The 14,749-nt window shown below is 40.3% G+C and overlaps 3 protein-coding genes across 8 annotated transcripts in view; 1 reads left to right on the forward strand and 2 right to left on the reverse strand.

Moving 5' to 3' along the window:
- Nucleotides 1-748: 748 nt before the first annotated feature.
- LOC139553597 (tubulinyl-Tyr carboxypeptidase 1-like) lies at nucleotides 749-9,660 on the reverse strand. 2 transcript variants are annotated; one of them, XM_071366101.1, is made up of 8 exons: nucleotides 9,429-9,660; nucleotides 8,557-8,806; nucleotides 7,817-7,905; nucleotides 6,071-6,127; nucleotides 5,370-5,444; nucleotides 4,465-4,846; nucleotides 3,387-3,496; nucleotides 749-3,129 (listed from the first exon to the last, which is right to left on the reverse strand). In XM_071366101.1, exons 2-8 carry the CDS (start codon nucleotides 8,773-8,775, stop codon nucleotides 3,057-3,059), a joined length of 1,005 nt encoding a protein of 334 aa, XP_071222202.1. In that variant the 5' UTR covers nucleotides 8,776-8,806; nucleotides 9,429-9,660; the 3' UTR covers nucleotides 749-3,056. The 2 variants fall into 2 exon arrangements, with proteins under 2 accessions (XP_071222202.1, XP_071222201.1); XM_071366100.1 differs by having other exon boundaries at nucleotides 8,557-9,660.
- Nucleotides 9,661-10,129: 469 nt separating this feature from the next.
- Nucleotides 10,130-13,492, reverse strand: LOC139553599 (rRNA-processing protein FCF1 homolog). Its single transcript, XM_071366113.1, has 8 exons — nucleotides 13,371-13,492; nucleotides 13,065-13,129; nucleotides 12,738-12,809; nucleotides 11,184-11,332; nucleotides 11,015-11,087; nucleotides 10,797-10,884; nucleotides 10,583-10,677; nucleotides 10,130-10,441 (listed from the first exon to the last, which is right to left on the reverse strand). Exons 1-8 carry the CDS (start codon nucleotides 13,371-13,373, stop codon nucleotides 10,393-10,395), a joined length of 594 nt encoding a protein of 197 aa, XP_071222214.1. The 5' UTR covers nucleotides 13,374-13,492; the 3' UTR covers nucleotides 10,130-10,392.
- Nucleotides 13,456-14,749, forward strand: part of LOC139553598 (apoptosis-resistant E3 ubiquitin protein ligase 1-like) — a 31,340-nt gene continuing 30,046 nt past the window's right edge. For 2 of the 5 annotated variants that reach the window (XM_071366104.1, XM_071366107.1), the window contains exon 1: nucleotides 13,558-13,923. The gene's annotated coding sequence lies outside the window, so the exon portion shown is untranslated. Of the gene's footprint in view, nucleotides 13,526-13,557; nucleotides 13,924-14,749 lie in introns of those variants that run through there. The other 3 variants (XM_071366102.1, XM_071366106.1, XM_071366110.1) reach the window with 3 other exon arrangements.

A 14,749-nucleotide genomic window follows, 5' to 3' on the forward strand; every position in this document is an offset into this window, starting at 1 on the left:
CATTCGGTATATTCGGCTAGCTATACATTCAGTACATTCGGCTAGCTATACATTCAGTACATTCGGTATATTCGGCTAGCTATGCATTCATCACATTCGGTATATTCGGCTAGCTATACATTCAGTACATTCGGTATATTCGGCTAGCTATGCATTCATCACATTCGGTATATTCGGCTAGCTATACATTCAGTACATTCGGTATATTCGGCTAGCTATACATTCATCACATTCGGCTAGCTATACATTCAGTACATTCGGTATATTCGGCTAGCTACACATTCAGTACATTCGGTATATTCGGCTAGCTATACATTCAGTACATTCGGCAATAACTTACACTAACAGGAGCAATTTCATAAGAGAACAGTCACCAGTACTCTTGTGCTGTATGAGAGCTATCAAAGTCTTGCCATCTCTCCCTGGTCTGAACACAAAACATTACATCATGTATGGATTTCCCCTGTTAAAGAGAGGCTGGGTGTTCAGGAGAGCAGCAACCATGGCAGTCCTCTGTGCTCCCATGATATGATGAAATGTGTCAGGTTGGCAGCGATTCATTAGTTAAGCCTTGTTAGCCGATTGCAGTGCTGTCAGGTAGACTATCCATCCAGTGAGGCTTCCATTAGACTTAATTGATTATGTGCAGCAGGATCCCTGGGCGTCAGTACAGTGCACTGCAGACAGCCAGCACAGTACCAAAAAAAATAAAGCATTTGCTGAATGGGAAAAGAGGTACGATAATCACTCAATGTTACACCATTTATTTTCAACAAATCTAGTCAAATACCAGTTGCTTGTTTATTTCAGTTTCAAGTGTCACAAAGCCGTACAGGTGATTTCTGGTTACAATATTTCTTGTTATTCCACCTTAGATAAAATCTCAGTGACATCATCACATCTTTGCACTAAGGAACAAAAACAAAATTGCAGAGAAAAAAAGGATATTAAAAAACCTGCTGTGATATATAGTTATGCCCAAAATGGGCTAGGAGTTCTCACAGTGTACCAGCATGCAACAGAGAAGATACAGAAAATGTTATTCTAATTAGTGTGGCTGCAAGCAGATGTCTTTGTTCATTGTCTTATAAATGTATAGTCCCCTAGTGCACAGATCCTCAGTATGGGATTTGTATTAAGGTTTCTTTGTAGACAATCAAAGGAGGAAATGTTTATTGCTCGTCGTTTATTCTTTGTATTGTCCGTCTGTGTGTGGCAGAGGTATTTCAGATGAGTGCACACTGCCCAATTTGGACTCTTGGTTGGTATGTAGACTGGCAGTGTGCCCTCCATGTCTCGGCACACTGTTTGATAACTGTATTAATTGATTTTAGCTCTACATTTGATCCATTGTTGCATTTTGTAGATCTCTTAATGTAGCTGAAGCTCTAATAACCTCACAGGCATCTGACCCATGACATAAGTCAGCTAAATCAACACAACAACAGATTAATGGGGAGAGAGGCGAGGAGAGTTTATTTCTAAATAAATAGGAAGTCCTACGTAGTGATAAAAGGTCATATAATATTTTGGTACAAGACAACAACCTCTATGTTAAAATGAAAGAGGATCAAGGAATCCCAACCAATCAATGTGCTCTGAGGCACTATTTTAACAAATGGTGCAGACTCCAATTTCTCAAGTGCTCTGGCCTAAATGTCATTTAAAAATGAAGATGAGAATATTGTAAACAAATCTCATTGCACCTTTAATAAAAATGGTAAATATTAAATAGAGCTAGACAACCACAATAAGGCTATGTGTTAAGATAATAAGAATAATGTTATTTATACTGTACGAAAGCAAAAATATCAGACCATGTCAATATAAAAAAAGTAACTGCTGCCTTCAAAATATCTCTCTTTCTCCCAAAATAATGTCAAACCATATCAGCTGCAACTTCATCAATCGCACTTAGTTGCACAGTCATTTTGTGAGAATGAAATTTTGTCTTGTGAGTGACCCCAGAATTCAAAAATTCTGTTGACCACAGTGACCACTTTCTCTTACTATCCTAAAACATATCACACTTTTCATGCTTTGAAAGGTTTAAATAGACTACTGTACACTGAATTACCCAATATTCAATCACGCGCATCATATCCATAGCAGAACACAGAAACACAGGGTAAGGTGTTGATAGCTCAATTTACCATCTATTTGGGATAGAGTAGATGGATTGTACAGTGTATTTTCCTAGTGAAATTGAAAAAACTATTAATAACCCAGTAATACTTGTTTTCTTTATCACTGTCTATTAAAATGTTCCTAAAAGGCACAAGGTAAGTGGATTGCAAACTAGTCACTAGAAAAGCAGTTACTGTCCAGCAGGGCTAACAGGTTAAAGGTTCAATGTATTTACACACTTACAGTACGACATGGAGACACAGATTGCACATAATCCTCACAATAATTGTTATTCTTAATAACTGATTGACAACATAGATATCTTCTATGATATTTCCAATTGCACCACTTTACACATTAAGAAATAAGCCAAATGTAATATTGCATATTAACAAAACCCTACAGTACATCTTTAAAAACATGATCAATGCCTGTTTGACCCTTAAATGCTGTCTGAACCAATCCTATTGTAGAATGGACTACACTACCAAGCTTCTGGCTTTACAAAAAGCCTGGTAACAACAAAGAACCACAGGGCTGATGAATGGCCCATGCCACATTTTTGGAGAGAAGTTGTCTATTTTTCAAAGAGATCTTGTGAATAGGCCAACCAGTTAGGCAAGTTAATTGAAATGGATTTGGCTGTGTAAAACGACTGATATCCCCAAAGTTGAGCATTGTGAGAACTTAGAATTATAGGCTTTGAATTTACATTTAGTCAAAAATCAGTCTTTGACATGGCCATGCTCTGTACAGTATACCTCACGTTTGTTGAATGCAAAATACCCTAAATAAATTGCTTACACAGTACAAACCTATTTCGAATCTGAACACAAAAGCCCATTCCCCAGAACTAACCTTTAGTTGGACAGAACCCTACCATTCTACGGTCTTGTTTTGCAGGATGATTTTATGAAGTGAAATCTTCCTCACACTCGAATCTGATATCCATTCATGTCTGGAGGTGACTTCGGATCAAGAACTTTCTTCTCTCCTGATGGACTGTACACCCCCCCAAAAAGAAAAAAAGATATGACTTCTCATGACAGATTACAACAAAGATTACTGTTCAGAGAATCCTCTTGGACTACGTCATAGGACATCTAGCCTCTAGTGCTTGTTCAGATCAGTGCAGAGCCCTCTCCACTACAGCTAGCACCTTGTTTATTGACCTAATGAGTATTTACTGTATTGTCAGAGAGACTATAGTGAGACTAAGCATCTCCTGATATCTGACTATAGTGCACAATCAGTATTACCGTCTCTCGATGCGGCTGTTCCTGCGCATGGGGCTGCCCGGGTTACGGTGGGGCGAGCCCATGTTACTCTTCCTGTCTTTGGTGGGTGAAGTGGTCGCAGCCTTCCCAATCTGAAAGACAATCACACAGTTCTGTTTACCTCACATTAACAACAAGGGGAAATACAAACGAGGTACACAAACAGTTCTGGTCATATCCTCTGTACAGACTAAGGAGAAGTGCAGTTCAAGTAAGACTCCAATTACTAAACGTTTGTCTTTCAAAATACAGCACATCAATAAATGCAGAGTAGCGAGGTGGAAGGAAAGTCAGTAGCAAACAAACACTCCGATCATCAGCTTTCAATTACTTAGAGTAGTACTAAGGTGAGCTGCTCGGTGAGAGGCCCTAACATGCTGGAGGCACAGTGTTGACGGTGATGATGGGATAATCCTCCACATCTTTAATGTGATTGTGAGTCCAGTGAATGGGCGAGAACCCACTCTCTAAGAATATCAGCCATTGATTGATAGAGGCAGCCATACATGGCGCACAACCGAGCAGAACAAAACCATCACATTAGTTTTATTATACACAGGGCCCTGCGTTAAGGATCCTTTCATTACGGTTTGGGATGATAGCGCATGAGGTCATCATTTGAGGAGTATAGCTACTGAAATGGCAGGTCAACTCCATGTCATCATGTATGATGAGACGGAGGGTCAAAAGGAGTCAGAATCTCAGTGATTAACAGGGGCTTTCCATCTGCTCAGAAAGGATTCACATTAAAATTCCCCTGGTGCTTCCCCATCACATGAATCAAACACATGGAGCTCAGATGTATCCCAATTTAATTTGACACAAATCTAAATTCCATACTGGTACTGTGGAAGTCTACAAACTAGGAGTTCAGTGCCAGTTGGACCTAATGCAATCACTAGAATCCTAGGAAGCTGACAGGTTTGTTTCATGGATCCCTAACATGGTTTGGCTCATAGGCATTTTTCCATCTCAGTCCCCAGATGTGTGCACATGTTCTGTACATCCCATCACATTCCTGTACTCTAACACATGGTCTCTGTGTCCCTGGGTCCTTTACCTTCATCCTCATGTCCCGGGTGTGTCTCTCCAACTCTCTCCTCATTTCCTCCTTGGTCAGCTTATCCACGTCTAGTATGGAGTGTTTCCAGTCTATCTGCTCCACACTGTGGGGGTCATGGGACACATACTGGCCAATCTTCACCTTCCTCAGGGTGTGCCAGTAACCCCTGTAGGCCCCATCAAACTCCTGCACCAGGTCAGCCAGTGTTCGGAACTCCAGGGGTTTGAACATGAGGTCCATCCGCCGACTGATGCCCAGTGCCCCAAAGCGGCCCCCGCTGTGCACCCCCAGCACAATGTGGCAGAAGTGGTTCCCTGAGAACTGCGTCTTAAAGCTGAGGGGGAAGCGCTCCACACCCGACATGCTGTTGGTAAGGTAACTGGGACAGGCAAGGTCAAGGACATTGAAAAACCTTATCACTGACCCTGGTTGCATGCTCCAACTGGAGTGCCCCTTTACAGGGTAACATAAACAACAAAAGCTCCACTAATCTGTTTTTAAGACAAGAATACATTCGTCTGCATACAGTAGTCTCAGACTGTGAGCACACTAGTCAGTTCTAATCACATAATACTTGAATGCCCTGATTGTGCCCATAAAGCTTTGTCTCTAAATCCCTGTTACCACAGGGATTTAAAATAAAAGATACCACACTGAGCTAAAATAAAAGATACCACACTGAGCTAAAATAAAAGATACCACACTGAGGCATCACTCCAGGTTATTTTTTTAGCTTCCCACAAGCACTCAGTTGGAAAACAACATTTCCAGGTCATCATTTATCACCCCATTGACACATCTTGTGCTGCTGAGTGTAGTAGATGAGAGAAAAATGATAGCTGCATAAGAAAGTCATTACAGTTTTCACATGGAACACCTAAGCTATTTAAAGGAAAGGATACATCCCAAGGATCACAGCCTCCAAACACTTGATTGGCAGTGACTCCCGGGTCATCTCCTTGGCGATGTCCATCAACCTACACAGAATGAGGGTTAGAATACACCTGAAAGCAAGGCAACAAAATAGTCTACTCTAAAAGGTAGAAATTATAAACATGGATTCTAAAAGGCCTGAAAAACACTTTACATATTACAGGTTATCTTTGTGTATGCAAAGGGAAAATGACTAACTCCTTTAGGAAAAATAAATACATTTGATTATTAAGACTGGCATTTTGCATGAGACATTGAAATAAAACCATCTGGTGCTAAATGTCAAAAACCGAGTAAGCAAAATGCATTAGAAGCTTCTGCCGGGGAAACAGATCCTATTAGGCTATGAAAACAGTTCCTGGTCGCAAAGCCCTTGGGTGCAACAGACATACAGCCGATTCAGATATCCAATTCCTTCAGCTTCTGTCATGATCAGCATAATATGAAAGCAATTGGTAAACATGCATAGCTACTTCCTCTGTCTGCGGCCCCAGGAAAAGCTATTTCACCAAACCCTGAGATTCTCTCTGGCAGGTAGCTATCATGTTGCTTACTGTCTGACATTTACAATATCCCTACAAGGCCTTGATCCACTCAGGATAATCTAAGAGCTAAGCTAAAATAAAATATTAGGAAACAGGAATGGGATAGAAGAAACTGTGAAACTTACGCAGTAAGAGGCCTGCTCTTCTTGATTTCAAAAAACTGTGTTCCCGTGTGATTGTACCTGTAGGATATTGTTAAGTAAACTGTACCAAAATATAAATGCAACAATTTCAAAGATTTTACTGAGTTACAGTTCTGAGGAAATCAGTCAATTGAAATAAATGCATTAGGCCATAATATACGAATTGTACATGACTAGGAATACAGATATGTGTCTGTTGGTCACAGATACCTTTAAAAAAAAAGATGGGCCTCACAATGGGCCTCAGATCTCATCACGGTATTTCTGTGCATTCAAATTGCCATCGATAAAATGCAATTGTGTCTGTGACTTATGCCTGCCCATACCATAACCCTACCGCCACCATGGGGCACTCCTTCACAACATTGACATCAGCAACCGCTCCCCCAAATGACACCATACATGTGGTCTGAGGTAACGTTGGACGTACTGCCAAATTCTCTAAAACGACGTTGGAGGCGGCTTATGGTAGAGAAATAAACATTAAATTCTCAGGCAACAGCTCTGGTGAACATTCCTGCAGTCAGCATGCCAACTGCACGCTCCCTCAACTTGAGACATCTGTGGCATTGTGTTGTGTGACAAAACTCCACATTTTACAGTGGCCTTTTATTGTCCCCAGCACAAGGGGCACCTGTGTAATGATAATGCTGTTTAAATAGCTTCTTTATATGCCACAGCTGTCAGATGGATGGATTATTTTGACAAAGGAGAAATGCTCACTAAGTGGGATGTAAACAAATTTGTGAGAAATTAGCTTTTATGAGTATGGAACATTTCTGGGATCTTTTATTTCAGCTCATGAAACATGGGACCAGCACTTTACATGTTGCTTTTATATTTTTGTTCAGTGTACATACAAATGCAGAGGGAGTGAAACAATATGGGAAATGTCCAAACACAACAGACCCTCTGGGTTGTGCACTGAACGTATTCTCATGGGGAATGAACCCCGTTAAGTGCTTTCTGATATTCATAGTTCCTCGTTTGTGAATTATGGATGAGCTTCTTGAGCTGAGCGATACTAATGTTTATGCTCAAAATAGATTATAGTCTAAACATGGCCTACATTCTGAGATGTGACATACTTATTCTTTTATGACAATATCAATGTAAGTAAGAGTAAATAATAGTAAACTATTTTACTGGTTATATATATATGCCCTTTAGCAGACACTTTTATCCAAAGCGACTTAGTCATGCTTGCATACATTTTACATATGGGTGGTCCCGGGAATCATACTCACTACCCTGGTGTTACAAGCGCCATGCTCTACCAACTGAGCTACAAAGGACCTCAGTGAGTTACCAATCACCATAATCTTCTTCAGTACATCTACTGTGTGGCCCAGTTTCCATTTGCATGAAATCAGCTTGTGCCTATATCTATGAATTATCTATAAATACATAGAGTGCATGGCTAACACATATTTCAGGAGACATATCTTGAATTCCAACCCAGAGCACAGTGTGTTAGCGTCAGGCATGGAATTTAACATCTTTGCACATTAATTAATGTATAATCAACCTACTGTACATTTTGTTGACGTACCTAAACTGTTATCTAGACTGACAGGTTGGGATAAACAATCATACAGAGACTGACAATGACCAACAACAGCTCCAATGAACAGTCACAGCTTTATCTAGGATACCTGGGCTATTCATCATTGGTCCAGAGCTTGGCAATAGTGACCAAGCAGTTCTACCATTCCAGGCAAAGGATACTGCAAGTCCCTGATGTATTTCTGTATGGCTTCCAGGCGCTGTGGGATACTGGTGGTTGGCTGGTATGTAGGCACACTCGGTATAGGAATCTATGGGGCAGAGCACAACCAGAAGCATTAGTATCGCACAATCCCTATATTCACAGAGCTGGAGAATGTCCTCTTGTTTAACTTAACAACCATCCTTTATGGGCATGGTCATTATCTTAATTGTTCCATATAGCAAGTCTCACAATGCTACATTAATTTAATATATAATGGAATTCCTTAGGAGCACAGAGGCAGCATTTAACCTCATCTGGAAAGGACAGCACTTGTACATCTAGTGGCATGTTATGACTGCATGTGTATCTGTGTGGTTTGAAATGCTGCATATTTTGACAGCTTCATCCACTTGTTATCTGAAGAGTCGTAACTGAGTCAGTTACAAACATTCTGCATAGTGGGTTATCTTCACTCAATCTCTAGTGCGAATCGAATTAAGCATGTAGTATCATATACTAGGCCTATGCTATGGGACAATATATCCTCCTGAACAGTTTACTGCACGTTTATCTTGAATGATAGTTTACTGTAAATAAATGTGACTAGGATACATATTGAACGCTATATACTAGTGGGAAGAAAAGCTGATTCTTTTTTACTTTCACATTGTTGAAATAGACTGAGTGTAGTCTGTAGAGCTGTCAAACTGAAAACAACAGAGTAGGGTGTCTAGGTGAGGACTTCACCTGCTCTTACCTTGGGCAGATCACTGGCTCCCCGGATGCGTGTCCCTATGGCCTCCCCATTAGGGTGAATCCGGGCCACATGCCTCCACATCTGCTCCCAAGTCTCCTCATCCACCGGTAGGCCTCCCCTGTTTACGAAGAAGGGCACCCCTCCGTCCCGCAAATCCTCTTCACCTTCATCCTCATCTCTCTCCTCCACCCCCACACACCCTACTGTGGTCCTTAGCATCCCCCCACACAAGGGACCCCAGTCCTGGAACCTGGCACAGATGGTTTACAGCCTATGTGCCCTGCCCTTTAACTGTCAATCTGATTGCAGTTTCTCAGCAAGTAACACTCCCACAGCAGGTGAGAAACATGAGCAATTCATGACACGCTGGATATGTAGAACTTTGCAAAACTGCAGGCTGTATCAGTCTCCAAATTCAAATACTGTACCTCTTATGAACAAAATGGCACACAATCGTATGTTCCACACAAATGCGAAGTTAAAGCTACACTAGTTGTTACAATTGTCCACTTATGTCAGATGAGTTCAAAAAAAAAATTGTTGCAAAAGCAGAGATTAAAGGGAATTATAGCTAGCCTACATCAAGTCATGTCTGATCGATAATGTTATTGGCACTTTAGAAACATCACAATGATCTCTACGATGCAGGTTAAGTCAAGTAAATCATTGAAATACTGAAACTAGACAATATATTATTAAAACTAGAAAAGGCATGAGTTTTTAGGCATCATGAAAATAAGACTTCAACAATGAGGTTGAACTAAGCACATTGGAAAATGGTGAAAACACATGCCTACAACATTAGGGGGGGAAATAGCATCTTCCAAAAGGGTATACAGACAACAAACTACTGTATTAAAAACCACTAATACCCGGCACCGTTATCCCAGAGGTCATTCGGTCTATATCCAAAACGCCGGGATAGATTGAATACGATCACATTTCTTCGACACTCCGCTTAGTTGGTGCCCGCATTCCAGTCTAGTCCATTTTACGACACAATATTGTTCGTGTCAGTCCAAATCAGTCCAGTTTGAACGCCCATGGCTACAGAGTAGCGAGAGCTAATCTCATGCCTGCTACAATATAGAGCCGCTCAGACACTCCCAGATCTATAGCAGCTGCGCATGCGCTGACGGATTACATTTTCAACAAGCTACACATTTCCCCCGCTGTAACAGACAAATTGTAATTTTCCTTTATTTAAACTAGGCAAGTCAGTTAAGAACAAATTCTTATTTTCAATGACGGCGTGGGAACAGTGGATTAACTGCCTTGTTCTGGGACAGAACGACAGATCTTTACCTTGTCAACTCGTGGATTCGATCTTGCAACCTTTCGGTTACTAGTCCAACGCAGGTAGACTATGAAATGCAAGGGTTTGCAAAAACTTGATGTAATGCCAGCACAAAAGTGGGCAGGTAGACAATTTAACAGCAAACTGATTTTATTGGCATCATTCTTGGATACTTTACAAGCAGCGAAATTTAAGGGTTTATAATAAATGCACTCTCCAGGACTAATGACGTATAGCCTACCTCTTCACACTATGATAGAAAAAATACTGGATACATTTGACTATTCTTTCATTAATTTATTACAACTTTCACACTTTGACAGAATGTATGTGTACTTTTATGGAACAAAGTGAAAAACAGTTTCGGAATAGTAAGAAATACACCAGTCATTAAATTTGCAAAATGTCATCCATTTCTGCTTAAACTGTAGAGCATAAACTCAAGTCCTTCAACAATATACAATAAGCAGGTAAACAAATCAAAACCTCCCCGACAAAAGCCACAGTCCAACTAGAATTTCAATTCCATCAACTGAATATTAGAATCTTGGAGCACCATAGTCATCAGGCATTCTTTCAATGTTGAACCTGTGAAAAATATTACAGTTAAACATGGTTTAAAGATCATGGTATAAGACATTTTATATGAGAGAAAGAGAAACTAGCTATAAACACAGGGATAACCACAAATGACCCATTGAACACTGATAATCTGATGTTAATTCTGACCTATGGTTGGAGATGTACATGATGGGTACTCCTGGGATCTTTCTGATCCTTCTCTTCAGGTCCCTGTCCACAGTTGCCAGGATGTAGCACTTGTGCTGTGAAAGATACATGATTGAATTGGTGTTCTTCTCTGGTATAAAACCACAGTGCTCTAATGACTAAAGAGTTTCCCTAATGTAATACATTGTCAATTTAGTAGATTAAACTACATTACCTGGGTTACCCTTTGAACTAAGCAGTCATCGGCGTATGTTCCTTTGTGGGTGCATGGCAGTCGTTCGAACCGAAGATCCTTGGCTATCCTACAGAGGCAGAAAATGCATCCGTCATATACCTTCCCTATGGAACGTTGATAATACCCTCAGAACGTGTGTGTATGTGTCAGAATGTCTGTGGTGTATCTGGATGTTGGTCTTCACAACAGCTAGTTACCTCAGAGCTACTCTATACTTCATCCCCAGTTTCTCTATCTCAGCCATTACACAGTCTGTGATGCATGGGATACCTTGATAACAAGCAAGAGTATAATTAAAAAATACACCAGTTATTCCTTAGTTACATTAACTGAGTTCACGCTGAATAAACTTTGCCAGATACTCACACTTGGCATACAGGCAGTCCATCATTGACTGAACTATGTCCAGTTTAGCCTTGATGGAGAAGTTGATGAAATTGGTGTCGACCAGGATGTGATAAGGGGGACCAAGCTGAGTGTTGTACTGGAAGAACAGGCATGATGGATATTTTGGACTGCAGGTAGGAAAATGAATGTGTAAACACACAGTAAGAAGGTATCGACCTATAATCAATCATGTGTCCACAATATACAGAATATTAGTTAAGAGTTATGGGTACATTTGCATTTGTTTGTTCTGATACTTGTGAAGTAGTCTGGGTACCAGTCTTTTTAGCTAACATTCCACTCCTTGCATTTGCCAAAGAGACTGGCCTTTCGGCATCCAGTGCTCAAAGTAGCTAGAGAGAACTCCGTAATGAGAGAGAAATAATAAGGAAAATATTAGCCTACAAGATTCTATCGAGCTGTGTTTTCTTCAGCTACATCCCACTAATGAGAGAAAAGAAACGCAAAACTGGCACCTGTCGTCATTCCTCGCACATATGCTGATCATCATGACCTGCTTACATTTTTACAATTTTGTTATGTTCATTTCAGTTATATTATTTGTCCCTCCGCTCTTATTGAGAGATGGAGTACAGACAGGTTACTTTAGAAAACTTTCTGAATGGATATTGAGAGAATTCAAACTCACAGACAACGTAAAATGACCCATCAATCAAAGCCACCAGAGCATCTGACACTCACAAATCATATTTCTTCCTAAAAACGTATTCAGAACCTAGGCCCACCTTCAAATCTTGGCTGTAGTCCATCAAAAAGTAGGCATATGCTACATTATACATAATGCTAAACTGTAGTAAGCTAGGATACAAATGGTGGATTAATAGCCCAGCCAATGAAGTAACTTTAACTTACACATGTCTTCACTGTTCCCTTCTTGCGCAATTGATGCATCTCCACTGGCTTCTTCCATCCGCTCTCTATTGCTCTTATAGCTATTGAACTAGACGCCTAGCCCAATGCATGTCCCAGAAGTAGCAATATAGTTTGGTTGCTTATTTTGAGCAATTCAAATAAATAAATATACACACATATATACATACATGAGGAAAGAGAGCACCTTGCTTGCTGAATATAAAATTGGCTACAGCGTTCACAATGAACAGGCCGGGAAGTTTGAATGGCGAGAACTTCTCTGGTGTGATGAAATCACATTGGCTGGTGGCAAAAATGAAATAAACGGGAATCCTCTATTCTCCATGCGCCCAATGTGTATGTTTACAAGGAAATGTATTACATCATAATGCCCAATGTTCTAATGTTTACAATCAAATGTATGAATTAAGATAGAACGTTTTCCCAAGTTTAATTTGTATAAACGTGATTGGATGATAGCTGTGAGAGTTATCAAATCAGGATAAAATCCTCTGATCTCCTCGGGCTCATTAACGATAGAATGTTCCTATTTGACGATTGCTGAAAGGCCAGTCTCTTTGGCAAATGAAAGGAGTGGCAAGGAGTAGATTCTAATAGCTGAACAGAGATGGCAACCAGCCTACTTGTGAAGCTACTTACACTTCTTTTTCCTTTATTTCTGATGGATCCTTTTTCTTTGTCTCTTGTACTTTGGCACGATCTTTCTCTTTTCTAAAGAAACTCAGAGTCAATACCATGAGGACTCAACTGGAATAGATCATGATAAAGTATGTCTTAGTCAAACTAAAGAAATGAGTGAGTCTTAGGAAGCTAGCTATCTAGCCATCTACAATATTTCTGACAATCCATGCCAACTTGTTAGTTTGACGATTAGCTAATCCACAAAGTTGGCATGGTTTATCAGTCAAACTAGACGGTGTGAATGATTCATATTCGTGCTAGCTAACATCATTGGCAGAAACTCACATTCTCGGATCTTTCAAGCTTATCATTCTCTTCATTGAAGCGAACTTCTTTGTCTTCCGTTTCCCCTAAAGTAAACATATGGAAATAAAAGTCAGAAATAAAGAATAGCGTTTGCTAAGTTTATGCAAAAATGCACACCTCAGTTAGCTCAAGTCAAGTGACTACTGTAAGCTAGCAGAGCAAAAAAAGGAATACGAACTCCCATCAATTGAAATACATTTTAAATTATTCCAACTGCTGAATCAAGAACCACGGTCTATATTTAAATGATGGACTTGTATTTTGATAAGTTAGCGTACGACTTACCATGTTTTGTTTTAAAAAATACAACAGCTGACTTGTTTAACTGGCTACAGGCCTCGTGTGACTGTTTAAACGTCATCAACAATCGACGTTTGTTTCCCTGCGCATCTCGGCTTCCGGTTGCCGCTAGCTAGTTAAATATAATAAATACATTCAAGGTAGGACTGTTATTCTTAAAATTAAAATGGATTTATCTGATGTATTTTAACGTTTGATGTAGCTGTGCGTGAGGGGTGAATTATTACATGTTTTGAAACACTGAATTTGGCTTTGGAATACCACATTTCGATTTTGCGTTGACATTGACAGCTTAACGTACGTCGTAGGTAGCTAACGTAGGCTACAGTATCAGCAACAAGCTAGTCTGTTAGTCTGTACTTGTCCTGAAGGAATTTATGTTGTAGCTAGCTGACTATAATCCCTGCCAGTGTGCATCGCCTAAAACACATGCATCACGTTGGTTGTTGATGTATTATCTAAACACACATGGAGTATTGAGCTAACGACAGTTAGCTGCTGCTGTCTCATTAATTGATCGACTTTTCCAACCAGCCAGGTAACGTATCACGTAAACCCAAGGAGCCAGTATTTAGCAAGGCATATTGATTACTTAAACTTTCTTCATTTTACAGCGTTCCTGGAGTTATCTGGTCTGTGATATGCTGCCCAACAACCTCCTTATTGATAGAGAGCTTTCGTGACCTAGTTGTCATTCATTAGGGGTCATATGCAAAGCAGGTATAATTTCACCCTGAAGGTTTCCCCATCGGAAAAAATAGCTCAAAGAAACTAAGGGGGTGTGTGGGAGGCAACGCAATGGGCATGTCTGCAAAAACACAATGAGAGGGTAGCCATTTATTAAATCAGGATGACAGTTGGAATAGACTGCATCAGTACAACAGAATGAATAATAGCTAAACACGTCATATATATACAAAGGTAGCTCAACATTGACGAAAGCAAGCTTACAAAGGCAGTTGTCAAACACCATGCAAAGAAATCACACTGACCAATGACGTCAACACCAAATGGAAAGAGGACAAACTTAGTAAATTAATCATCCAGGTGAAAATAATAGGAAAGTCTATATTAGCACATAACATCTCCCAAGCGGTATCAGCATTGATTAAGTGCAGGTGTGCTTACTTAATAGTGTAGGGGAAGGAAGTACCATCCCTGCAGGGTTGACTGGAAGTGGGTGCGGAATTTTCTATAGCCGCCCCAAATATAAAACATACTTTAACGCAAAACAAATTCAGCCTAGTGGGTGAGAGGCTGTGTGGAAAGGGCTAAGCCACCCCCAATCAGTGCTGCCATCCAGGACCTCTATACCAGGCGGTGTCAGAGGAAGGCCCTAAAAAGACTTCAGCCACCCTAGTCAT

This window comes from Salvelinus alpinus, chromosome 25 (assembly GCF_045679555.1).
Source record: "Salvelinus alpinus chromosome 25, SLU_Salpinus.1, whole genome shotgun sequence".
In the NCBI taxonomy this organism is placed as follows: Eukaryota; Metazoa; Chordata; class Actinopteri; order Salmoniformes; family Salmonidae; genus Salvelinus; species Salvelinus alpinus.

What these genes read in the sequence shown, in the direction of transcription:
- LOC139553599 (XM_071366113.1), bottom strand. An exon ending in GAAATAAAGGAAAAAGAAGT is followed by an intron (nt 11,333 to 12,737) that starts GTAAGTAGCTTC and finishes TCCTACCTGCAG; the next exon opens with TCCAAAATATCCATCATGCC. An exon ending in ATGTACATCTCCAACCATAG is followed by an intron (nt 10,442 to 10,582) that starts GTCAGAATTAAC and finishes TATTTTTCACAG; the next exon opens with GTTCAACATTGAAAGAATGC.
- LOC139553597 (XM_071366101.1), bottom strand. Translation starts at nt 8,775, where the DNA reads ATGCTAAGGACCACAGTAGGGTGTGTGGGGGTGGAGGAGAGAGATGAG. An exon ending in AAATACATCAGGGACTTGCA is followed by an intron (nt 6,128 to 7,816) that starts GTATCCTTTGCC and finishes AATATCCTACAG; the next exon opens with GTACAATCACACGGGAACAC. An exon ending in AACAGCCGCATCGAGAGACG is followed by an intron (nt 3,130 to 3,386) that starts GTAATACTGATT and finishes GGGGGTGTACAG; the next exon opens with TCCATCAGGAGAGAAGAAAG.